Source organism: Pseudorca crassidens, chromosome 21 (assembly GCF_039906515.1).
Source record: "Pseudorca crassidens isolate mPseCra1 chromosome 21, mPseCra1.hap1, whole genome shotgun sequence".
NCBI lineage: Eukaryota > Metazoa > Chordata > Mammalia > Artiodactyla > Delphinidae > Pseudorca > Pseudorca crassidens.
Window position 1 is genome coordinate 25005875 of NC_090316.1, and position 12230 is coordinate 25018104.

General features: G+C 45.3%; 1 protein-coding gene and 1 long non-coding RNA gene across 2 annotated transcripts in view; one reads left to right on the forward strand and one right to left on the reverse strand.

Annotated features, from left to right (window-relative positions):
- Window positions 1-968: 968 nt before the first annotated feature.
- On the reverse strand, window positions 969-4196 carry LOC137216102 (uncharacterized). The gene is made up of 3 exons (XR_010939592.1): window positions 4116-4196; window positions 2388-2487; window positions 969-1215 (listed from the first exon to the last, which is right to left on the reverse strand). It is a non-coding gene; the product is annotated as an uncharacterized lncRNA (long non-coding RNA).
- CENPU (centromere protein U) overlaps window positions 4035-12230 on the forward strand; it is a 33042-nt gene continuing 24846 nt past the window's right edge. The window contains exons 1-3 of the mRNA XM_067721937.1: window positions 4035-4387; window positions 7210-7258; window positions 9087-9204. Of these exons, the coding sequence (XP_067578038.1) occupies window positions 4356-4387; window positions 7210-7258; window positions 9087-9204 (199 nt within the window). The 5' untranslated portion in view covers window positions 4035-4355. The remainder of the gene's footprint in view (window positions 4388-7209; window positions 7259-9086; window positions 9205-12230) is intronic.

Here is a 12230-nt window from a genome sequence, read left to right on the forward strand (position 1 = left end):
AGGGTTCCTGCACCAGACCCTCTGAGTCCTGCAGGGAGCTGGGAACGGAATCTGAAACATGAGACACAGCATCGTCAGGATGTAGTGATCCGACCTACTTAGCCATGTGATCTCAACTTGGGTAGGAGAAGTGCCAATTAGGTCTGGAAAAAGTAGAACATTAGTTACAGAGCAAACAAGTTTAGTAGCCGGGTATCAGAGCCAGGGCAGTGTTGGAAAGCACATGACGTGGGGAGGGAGCTAATGTCATTGCAGTTTGCTCCGATGGAAAAATCTTTCTGCCCTCCAACTTAAAGGACACTGAATAGTACTTCCTTTCTGAATTTTTATTTCCCCTTTTTCTTAAAGGGGGGCATCCAAGGGAAGGTCTCTTTCCTCCTGGCCCCCCCACCCCGGCTCGCCCTCCTGGGATGTTTCAAGTTTGTTTTGCAGTGTTGTAGTTGTAGATGTCAAGCCGTTGGTCTGTTTGAAACAGATAACGACTTTAGTTTCTTCCCAATGAGAACTGCCAAGTTTAGTGGGTTATAACTGTGTACCCAGTAATTCGCAGGTGCTGTAAGAAGTTACAAAAGAAAGTCGGAAAATTGAAGAAATAAATGATTTTCTTTCCCACGATAGAAAATTACACTCTTTGCCTTAAGGGAAACTTACAGGAATGGATTTGATAAATTATGGAAGAGGATTCTGCACATGAAGGGGAAAATGAGTTGAGCAAAGGCAGTTAAGATGTCTAGTCCTATTAATCTTGAACCCACTTTGAACTGACGGTAAACATTATTGACAATGTCTGAACATGGGTAAGTAGCTCTGGTCTCTGGTTACGTTTTCCAATCTCCAGCCCATTCTTCCTCTGCCCCCTAGTGGACACAGTGCTGAACAGAACATGTAACAGAAGGAGCTCGCTAGAAAAAAAAGCAGAGGCACAGAAAGAAATGACAAGCCCTTCTATCTGTCTAGGAACCTCCAGATTCTTTATCTCTTTTTTTTTTTTGCGGTACGCGGGCCTCTCACTGTTGTGGCCTCTCCCGTTGCGGAGCACAGGCTCCAGACGCGCAGGCCCAGTGGACATGGCTCACGGGCCCAGCCGCTCCGCGGCATGTGGCATCTTCCCGGACGGGTGCACGAACCCATGTCCCCTGCATCGGCAGGCGGACTCTCAACCACTGTGCCACCAGGGAAGCCCCAGATTCTTTATCTCTTATCTTCATGGTAATCCTATAAGATAAATAATAATATTCTCATTTATATTTTCATTAAACATCAAGCTAATAATTCCAAAATATAGAACTAATATATAGATCAACCTACTCCACAGGGAAGATATATTTCCGCAGGGAAGTGTCCATACCTAACCATTCAGTTTACCCCAAGGATCCAGAATGTCTTGTAGTTCTTTATTTTCTGTATTTGTATTATAAAAGCAGTAGTTTGTTTTTTTTTTCATTTCCCAAACATGAAAGTATATTCCATAACTTAACGACCCGCCTCGTAGGTCCTGCAGTCCCTCTGAGCTTCCCCGCGCCACTCCGGGTTCCCCCGAGGCTCCAGACCCGCTGGCTCCACTCCTGTGTTTTCTGCCCCCATCCGCCCCGTCCTGAGCACTGTCCCTACTTCTTCACAACCCCAGTGGCACGTCCTATTAGTTCTAGCTCTCTGGGACCCTGACTAATACAGGTAGGCATGTCACGAAAGCTGGTCCAGTTAGAGTAAATCTCAGGCCTTTTTCTGGAGAAGGAGTGCTGGGACATAGCTGCTCTCTTTCTCTGAAGGGTGGAATGCCGACGGGAGACTTGGAAGAGCGCCAGGTGCAGGCTCTGGGCCAGAATCCTCAGATCTTGTGTAGCCGGAGTCACTTACCTCCTGTGGGGCTGCTCCTTAGTTTCCCCATATGCGCAGTGGGATTCTGGCGCCTACCACAGAGGTTTATTGAGAGGGTTAAATGGCTTCATTATACTAAACACTTGGAACGATGCCTGGATCATGGTAAATGCTCAGTAAGTCCAGGCAATGATGATGGGGATGGGGATGATGATGGCAGGACCCAGGCTGAGGAAAAAGCTGAGGCCCAAGAGGAGCAGGGAAATGGATTCAGAGCCCTGATGGCTTCTCCAGCCTCTAGATCCAATTGACAGCCATCCTACCGCTGGACTTTTCAGGGACACGAGCTCATAAATTCCTTTATCATTTAAACCTACTTGGGCTGAGATTTTACTTCCATCCAGGGTGCTGAACCTCTTCTTGTCTTAACAGAAAGACAAGAAGTACAAGCACAAAAGGTTTGACTGTAACCCCTTTCCTGGGAAATGGAGCTATATTTCCACACTCTTACCGGTGACAACTTTCAGTGATTCCAGGAACCCTATTTCTATGCATCAGAGGGGAACTACCTTCAAATCCTCACAGGTGATTTACTCTTCCGTGGCAATTGCCCAAATGATTCCTGGATGGGGTGAACAGGTATTTCACTGAAGAGGAATCAGGAAGGACCTATAAACAAGGAAGAGATGATCAACTTAAGGGAAATGCAAATCAAAAACACAATAGGATACCATTTCAACTTGCTAGTCAGGGAAAAATATTTAAGTCTTGAAAATTCTAAGTATTGACAAGTATGTGGAGCCAATAGGGCTCTTATACACTGCTGATGGGGCTGTAAATTGTACCGTCTGTAAAACGGTGCGTAGAACTTGGCATTCTCATATAAAGCTGAAAATGTCTTTATCCCATGAGGCAGGAACAGTACTACTAAGTCTATCCTTGTCTCTTAGATATGTGCCCTGCAAGACACTTACAGGAATGTTTAGCATGGCATTGCTGGTAACAAACAGCAAAATGACTGAAAACAACTGATGTTTCCATACACGGGAGAATGGATTAATAAAATGTGGTGTATTTACTTAATGCCTTCCAAAGACAGTGAAAATGAATAAATGACAGCTACATGCATCAATGTGGATAAAACCTAAAAATCACGAGGAAGAAACAGCACTTTCAAAATACATACCAAATATCATTTATATAAAGTTTAAAAACATACAATAAGGCTTCCCTGGTGGCGCAGTGGTTGAGAGTCCGCCTGCCGATGCAGGGGACACGGGTTCGTGCCCTGGTGCGGGAAGATCCCACATGCCGCGGGGCGGCTGGGCCTGTGAGCCATGGCCGCTGAGCCTGCGCCTCCGGAGCCTGTGCTCCACAACGGGAGAGGCCACAACAGTGAGAGGCCCACGTACCGCAAAAAAAAAAACCACATACAATAATTAATACATCATTTAGGGATATATCAATGTAGAAAAACATGGGAATGAGAAACACAAAATCAGAAGAGTGGTTATCCGTGGAAGGAATGACCGTTATTACTTTCCTAACCCAGTGGTGAGCACATAGGTGCTCCTTTTTATCTTTACGTTATATATGTTATATTCTTTAGTATGCATGAAATATAATAATTTTTATTGTGGTAACTGTACATGACATAAAGTTCAGCATTTTAACCATTTTTAACTGTACAGCTTAGTGTAGTTACTTATGTAATTCACACTGCTGTGCAACCATCCACCATTAACCACCTAGAACTTTTTCATCATCCCAAACTGTGCTTTTGGCTGTCACATCCAAGAAATCATTGCCAAGTCCAATGTCGTGAAGCTTTTGCCCTATGTTTTCTTCTAAGAGTTTTAGCTCTTACAATTAGGTCTTTGATCCATTTTAAGTTCATTTTTATTTATGGTGTGATAAAGGTCCAACATCATTCTTTTGCAGGATAGTACATTTTTAAACACAAAGCAAAGAATCAGAGAATATTAAAAGGGGCCCTCCCCATTTACGAATGAAGAAACTGGGGTAGAAATAATAAGCCAAGCTCACACCACTGCTTCAGGGCAGCAGCAGGGTAAAAGTCAAAGCCTATTTCCAATGCATTACACTAGACAACTGCGCAGGCGCCTAAGCACCCAGCGCGCCCCGCCCTGGGTTTGGATCCGCCCCTCGCGGGAGAGCGCCCTCCGACTTTCCGGCACTCGCTCCTCCCCTTCCTCGCGCCCTGGGGCGGGCCCTGGCGGCTCAGGAGCGCGGAAAACGTGCGCGGCGGACGTGGGGTGGGGGAAAACCCGGGAAACCTTTGGCGTCTCGTGGACCCGTCAGGAACTGCTTGTAAGGCGTAAACTCCAGCTCCGCTTTCGCGCTGTGCCAGGCCGAGTTTTCTCTCGCGCTCTAGGACGGGGAGGAGCCCTGGCCCTGTAGGAAGCAAGCTCGGGAGGGGGCGTGCCCGCGTGCTCGGCCCGGATTGGCCGCTGGAAGCAGCGCGGGGTTTGGCGGGAACTTCGGAGCTGCGCCGGCGCAGTGAGCGGTAGGCTGAGATGGCCCCGCCGCGGCAAGTGCGGCGCTCGGGGTAAGTGCTGTGGCGTCTCGGGGCGCCGGGCTGGGAGTTAGGCCTCTCGGAGCTGTTCGTACTCCCTGGCTCTGCCACTGTGCAACTTGTCCTAGTGACTAACCTCTCAGGGCCTTGGTTTCCCCGTCGGTAAAATGGGAATAATAATATTCCCACCTTGGAAGGATTACGGTGAGGTTTAAAGGAGTCAGTTTAAAACCGTGGCCGGCGGGGAGGAGAGAACGTTGGCTGGTGTCAGCATTACTTTGTGTGGGTGAGTGTAGCCTAAAGTAGACTCCAAATATTTTGAAACTAACAAATAATGAGTGCCTACTACTTGCCAGACATTACGTTCTAGTGACGCTTACACTCTGGCTGGTAGTCAGTATTCTTATTTTCAAGACCCTGCTTGTTTTTGTAACACAAACCACAGACTGTAAAGCTAAACTAAATCTCCCGCCGCGGGGGCGCCAGCTGCCGCTTGTTTTTCTTAAAGAGGGCCTCCAGCCGGGATGAGTCAAGCATTTTTTTTTTTAATCAAAAAGGGCTTGCATTTTAAAATAGGTTACAAAACTGCTCTCCAAAATGTTATTCTTCATGGACTCATGGGCACGTGTCTCGCTGGCGGCGTCTGGAGTGCATCCAAAGGCCCTGTGTTGTCCTGGCTGGAGGGGCCTCGGCGTGCTTCGCGCTCCGGCTGGTACTCAAGGCCTTAGGAGTTCCACCTGGGCCGTGGGAAGGCGGTCTGGAGAATGTGCATTTGTAGATGCGGGTGAGGGTGCAGGCAGCCAAACAGCGTAGGGGCCAGGCTGGAGCAGGACGAAGCAGGGCAGTTAAGTAAACGAGACTAGGCTCCCGTGGCCAGTGGGGAGGAGGGTTGGGAAAGAATAAGGGGCCTGAAACTCAGCAGACAAGAGTGAAACTTTATCTGATAGGCCAGTGGGGTTTTTTCTCTTTCTCTCTCCCTCCCTCCCTCCGTCCCCCACACACGTATACACGTACATATTAACATTTTTGCCTTTGAGACTCCTGAAATCTGTTTATCCCTCCCCCTAAAACGCACTAATGCGCATACATCAAAATATTTTACGTATGTTATCACCGAGGTTTCCATCTTTTGGGAGCCTCACCTTGCTCCTAGCCTAAGGTGAGGAGGGAACTTGACAACTTTTTTGAGCACAGACAAGACAAGAAAGGGTGGAAAGAGTGGGTTAAGAAGTTGTATGATCTGGTTTCTCGCCCTGTCACTTGGCTGTGTGACCACTGATGTCACTTAACTTTTCTGAACCCCAGAATCGTAAAGGCCGTAAAACTAGTATCTGCTCTACCTTCTTTTTTGGGTCTGAGAATCAAATAGAGCAGTGGTTTTCAAATGTGGTTCCACCGGGAACTTGTTGGACATGCAGACTCCCAGTGGCCACCCCAGGTTTCCTGAATCAGCAGCTCTGGAGTTGGGGCCAAGCAGTCTTGTTTTTACCAGCCCTCCAGGTGATTCTATACCTGAGGATTGAGAACCACTGCTCTAACAGTTTTCCAACTTTTTTTTTTTTTACTGTAATTCACAGTAATGATGTTTTACATCACAATGGGTACACAAACGTGCATGTACGCACACACATAATAAAACCGAAGGTTTAAGAAATCTTATGTTTTATATTCTCTTGTATGTATTTTTTTTAAATGCTGGGGGAAAACCTTAAAGGACATGATGGGGCAGTTGATGAAACTTGGATATGGACTGTAGATTAGATAATGATGTCAGTGTTAAATTTCCTGATTCGGAAGTTGTACTGTGACTACACAAGGTAACACCCTCTTAGGAAAGACACACTGCAGTGTCCCCAGTTTACCATACACAGACACACAGGAAGCAGGTGAGACAAAATGTAAACAGTTGGTGAAGCAGGTAAAGGGTATACAGAAGTTTCTTAGAGTATTCTCAGTTTTTCTCTAAGTTTGGAATTATATCAAATAAATACTTGTTCCACAAAGAAATACTCGTTCAGACACTAAACGGACTTTGCTCTCCGCTAACGGGTGCCTGCAGGGCACTTTTGAAAGTCAGGGCCTGTGCGTGGTGGTGTAGGGCATCCCCCCAGCCCTGGCACCATGCCTGGACCACAGAGGATACTCAAAGCATAGTTCCTGGCGGGATTATTTCCTGCCTTATATATTTCCACTTTTTCTTCTGGTCACTATTGTCATATCTTGTTTACTTTAAGCTCCGTTGAAGGTACGCAACTTTATCCTTTTATCCTAATGCCCACTGGAGGGAGCCTGAAGGGCGGAAAGAGGGCAGCTCTGGGTTTGAACTGATGCAGATGCTAACGCAGGCTTCCCTCCTTCCTGGCCGCGTGTGGCTTTGGGCAAATACACATCTGGAACGTGGGATTCACTTCTACCTTGAGGACTGTTTCAGAGCTAAATGAGAAAATGTGTGTAAGAGAGCCAGGCACGGATGGAACGGGGGTCCAGTGCCTGAGAAAGAGAGATAGCTCTCTTGCTCGTTGCTGCAGAACGCCAGCCATTGCTGTTGATTGCGACTTGAGGGACAAGGATGACGACAGCGTTAGTTTTCTGTGTCCCTGAGGGCAGAGCTATGCTGTTTATACGTAGGTGTTATGAGTTGCCCTATAAAAAATTTAACTCAGTGTGTGAGAGATGGGTTCTACTTTCTAAAAGGATTTTGCCATTACCTGAATTCATCATGTGCACATTGTTAGTGCAGCTAACAAGGAATGTAGTTGGGAAAGAAAATGCTTGGATGAGGTGTAATTCTGGTGTTTCCCCAAGTTATTTTTAAGTATTTCCTAACTCTTGTGTGTGTTTTTGCTGTTTCCTAGTACGAGATATTCAAAGAACACTGTAGGAAGAACACATTCCACGAAAGATGTAAGTTATCTTTTTTATATTTTAATATAATTTTTCTCCTAATTGACAATACAAAATAACGTTTTATAGGAGACTCAGTTTCGTAGACTTGGTAAGCTCAGTGTTTTCTTTTGAAAAAGCATATTCCTTTTCCTCCTACTCTTTCCAGTATAATGGAGAAAATGGCCATTGCTAACGTTTTGAATCTTTTTCTGGGCCTAGGCTGGTTTCATTTTCATTTGGATAATTTCGACATTTCGACATCGTTGAACAATTGTACAATGTTCTGTGTTTTGCTTTTGTCACTTGTAGCCATTTCTCCATGTTGTTACAGTTTTCCACAGTTTGATTTCATAATATTCCATTTAGTTTCACATTCGCATGGTATTTTTACTTCAGGGTGGAGTCTTAGAGTAAATGTCTGTGGAAGGCAGGTGCATTTGTTTAACCCTCTGGCTAGCTCACTTCAGAGTATTTTCCAGCGGCTTGTCCAACTGGCCTTGGAAATTCACATGAACGACCTCTGATAGTGCCTGCTTGGGGGTGCCCGGGCGTCGGGAGCTCTCCCTGCTCTGTGCCCTTCCCCTGGTTTTCTCTTTTGCACGGTCTCTCCCCTCTGCTCCCCTAACCCCCTCCCCGTTTGGAGGGGGCCCTTTTCCTCTCTGGAAGGGTTTCTTCAGCTTTCCGGTCCTCTTCCCTCCTCGGGAAGGCAGCTGCCTTACACGGGCCCATCTGCTTGGGGAGGATGGAGGGTGTCAGCTCCTCTTTGGCCTTCGTTCTACCCACACACACTCCGTGAAACATTTTTCCCTGAGGGTCTGTGAGTGGTAGTGTCTGTTTTGTCTCTCAGTTTTATTCCATCTCCTGTATATCTTCCAGGATTTCTGTGAGTGTCTGTTTTGTCTCTCAGTTTTATTCCATCTCCTGCATATCTTCCAGGATTTCTCATATTTACCTGTCTGTTAATCGCAGCCCTCCACATTTTCCAGAGCTACTGTGGATGTTTCTCCATTTTCTGTATGTTATCTTTCATTGGGATTTGAGGGGCAGTCTTTCTGGGGCTTATTGGTATATTGCCCTGGAAGCCCTCGTCTCTCTCCTGCAATCAGGAGTTTTTAACCTCTGTGTTTAGGAACTTTCATGGGCATGTGTCTGGGGCGAGGCCCACACGGGCTCAGGAGTTGGCAGGCTGTGGCCTGTGGGCCGGATCTAGCCTGCCTGCTGGTTTTGTAAAGCCCTGCGAGCTAAGGGTGGTTTTTATATTTTTAAATGACTGAAGCAAAGTCAAGAGTGTCTCATGCCATGTGAAAACATGAAAGTCAAATTTCAGTATCCACACAAAGCTGGATTGCAGCCCAGCCGTGCCGCTTCTTTCTGCGTTGCCACTGTCTGCTTTCACACTGCGACGGCTGCGCTGTGTAGTGGCACCAGTCCCCAAGGCCCGCAAAGTCTAATATACAGGTGACCCTTGAACTGGGAGGGTCCACTTCTACCCGGATTATTTTCAGTAGTAGGTTCTACACTATCTGCAGTTGAAACCGCAGATGTGGAACCCCGGATCGGGAGGGCCGACTGCAAAGTCACATGGGGGGTTTTCGGCTGCGCAGAGGGTGGGCGCCGCTGAGCCCTGCGTTGTTCAGTGGTCAGCTGTGTTTACCCCCTGTTCCTTCATAGAAAAGCTTCCCAACCCCTGCCTCAGATGATCAGAAGAGCCTCTGCCCCCCAAGAGTGTGAAGGCTCACTTCTTAGGCAGCGGTGATAGCGGGAGGATCCTTGCCATGTAAATCAGCTTTGTAATGTTCATTTTGGGAGGGCCAATTCAATGACTTTGAACTTTATTCACTTTTAGGAAGCTGGCCAAAAGCACAAGCCTACCGATGTATTTGATTTTCCTGATAATTCTGGGATCTCAAGCATTGGCAGGCTGGGTGAAAATGAGAAAGATGAAGAACCCTATGAAACCTTTGGTTAGTATTTTAAATCTTTATCCTAAAATCTTTAAAGTGGTTCAGGCAACAGCGTTTAGGCTAGTTACTAATAAACATATACAAATGCCTTCAAATACAAAAGCGAGGTTGTCTGCACATGAATACAATGTTCTGGGGAGTATTTGGTAATTTGAATTAATTTTTCTCACTTCTAGGTACGTTGGAACTAAGAACTCTGTTAAGTGTTGTCAAAGTGGAGCTCTCCTAGTAGCATTTGTCAACAAGCCAGCCACATTAGGACACCTGTTGTAGACCTTTATAACAAGAGGAATATAAAATATATTTCTCACTTCATACCTCCAGCAGTCATTCGGTAAGGGGCTTTAATTTAGGAAGGAGCAGAGGGATAATTTTTCCTTTTCTTAAACACACTGAGGCAGAGGATGCTTCAGGAGAGCTTCACCTGTGTTCCTTGGAGTGTTAGGAAGACAGGACTGGTACCTGCTGACCAGGGGTGAGTTGTCCAGACGGGACAGCTTCTGTCAGTGTGTCACTGGCCACTCTAGAGGCCAGAAATGATACAGAATGTGCCATGTGCGCCCACATCTAGAACAGCAGTAGTCAGACATTTTTTGCCAGAATAAGTTTTAAGGGAATTTTGAAAACATACAACTTCTCACGTATTTTTAACTTGGCATCTAATATTTCTAGTCTAATTTTTGTTAATAAAAGAAAATATTGTACATTTTGTAGGGTGAAAAGTAATCATTACCAGAATACCCCTTTTATTATGACTTGATAAAAATGTTTTAACTACTCATCTAAAAGAAATAATTTAAAAAAATTGAGATGTAATTCACTTGCCATAAAATTCACCCTTTTAAGGTGTACAATTCACTTTTAGTATAGTCACAAAATTGTACAGCCATCACCATTTTCTATTCCAGAACGTTTTAATCACCCCAGAAAGAAACTCCATGCCCAGGAGTAGTCACTCCCTATTCTTCTTCTCAGACCTTGGCAACCGTAAATCTACTTCCTGTCTGTATGGATCTGCCTATCCTGGACATTTCATTTAAATAGAATCATACACTATGTATGTGGTCATATGTGACTTGCTGCTTTCATTTAGTGTAGTATTTGCAAGGTTCATCTATGTGGTAGTATCAGTACTTCATTCTTAAAAATTTTTATAGTTCAATAATCCATTGTGTGGATAGACCTCATTTTTTTAATCCATTCATCAGTTGATGTACATTTGCACTGTTTTCACTTTGTGGCCATTATGAGTTATCCTGCTGTGAACATTCATGTTCCAGTTTTTTGTATGGACATGTGTTTCTATGTCTCTTGAGAATGTAGTCGTCCCTCAGTATCCATGTGAGATTGGTTCCAGGACCCCCCGTGGATACCATAGTCCGAGGATGCTAAAGTTCCTTATATAAAATGGCATAGTGGGGACTTGCCTGGTGGTCCAGTGGTTAAGACTCCACACTGCCGATGCAGGAGGTGCGGGTTTAATCCCTGGTCAGGGAACTAAGATCCCACATGGTGCGTGGTGTGGCCAGGAAAAAAAACAAACAAACAGAAGATGGCATAGTGTTTGCATATAACCTATGCACATCCTCCTGTTCACTATCAATCATCTCTGGGTTACTTATAATACCTAATACGATAGAAATGCTATGTAAGTAGTTGTCTGTGTGCAGCAAATTCAAGTTTTGCTTTTTGGAACTCTCTGGAATTTTTTTTTCCCCAAATATTTTCAATCCCTGGTTGGTTGAATCTGTGGATGCAGAACCCATGGATATGGAGGGCCAACTGTACACCTCAGTCATGTGGTGATTCTGCTTCAGCGTTTTGAGGAAGTGTTTACACGGCAGCTGTACCACTTTGCATTCCCACCAGCTATGTATGAGGGTTCCAGTTTCTCCACATCTTCATCAAATCTTGTTATTATCTGACTTTTTGATTCTAGCCATCCTAATGGGTATGAAATGGTATCTCACTGTGTTTGTGTGGTAAAATATACATAACAAAATTAACCATTTTAATCATTTTGGTGTCTGGTTCTGTGGCGTTAAGTGTGTACGTCGTCGTGCAGCCATCACCCCATCCGTCCTCAGGACTTTGTCCTTTCCTTCCCCTGAATGAAACTCTCTGCCCAATAGCCGACGGCACCTCGCTCCCCTCTCCCTCTTCTAGCTGTCTGTTTCTGTGAATTTGACCACTCGTGTGAGAGGAATCATACAATATTTGTACTTTTGTATCCTTTTTCTCATGTAGCATTATGTCTTTAAAGTTCATCCATGTTGTAGCATGTGTCAGAAGTTCCTTTTTTTTTTTTTTTTTTTTTTTTTTTTTTTTGCGGTACGCGGGCCTCTCACTGTTGTGGCCTCTCCCGCTGCGGAGCACAGGCTCCAGACGCGCAGGCTTAGCGGCCATGGCTCACGGGCCCAGCCGCTCTGCGGCATGTGGGATTTTCCCGGACCGGGCCACGAACCCGTGTGCCCTGCATCGGCAGGCGGACTCTCAACCACTGCGCCACCAGGGAAGCCCTCTCTGTTTTTTTCAATAATACCTATTCACATGGATGTGCGGTAGTATCTCAGTGTGGTCTTGAGTTGGATTGCCCTAATGACTAACGTTGAGCATCTTTTCAGTGCGCTTATTGGCCATTTGTATGCAGGCACACCTTGGGAGATACTGCGGGTTCGGTTCCAGACCACTGCAATAAAGCAAATATTGCAATACAGTGAGTCACGAATTCTTTGGTTTCCAGTGCGTATAAAAGTTATGTTTACACTACACTGTAATCTATTAAGTGTGCAATAGCATTATGTGTAAAAAAACAATATACATTCCTTAATTAAAAAGTACTTTATTGCTAATCATCATCTGACAATGCAGGGTTGCCACAAGCCTTCAATTTGTAAAAAACACAGTGTCTGCAAAGCGCAATAAAGCAAAGTGCAATAAAACGAGGTACGCCTGTATCTTCTTCGAAGAAGTGTCTGTTCACATCCTTTACTTGGGTTGAAATCAGGTTATTTAACTTTGTATTG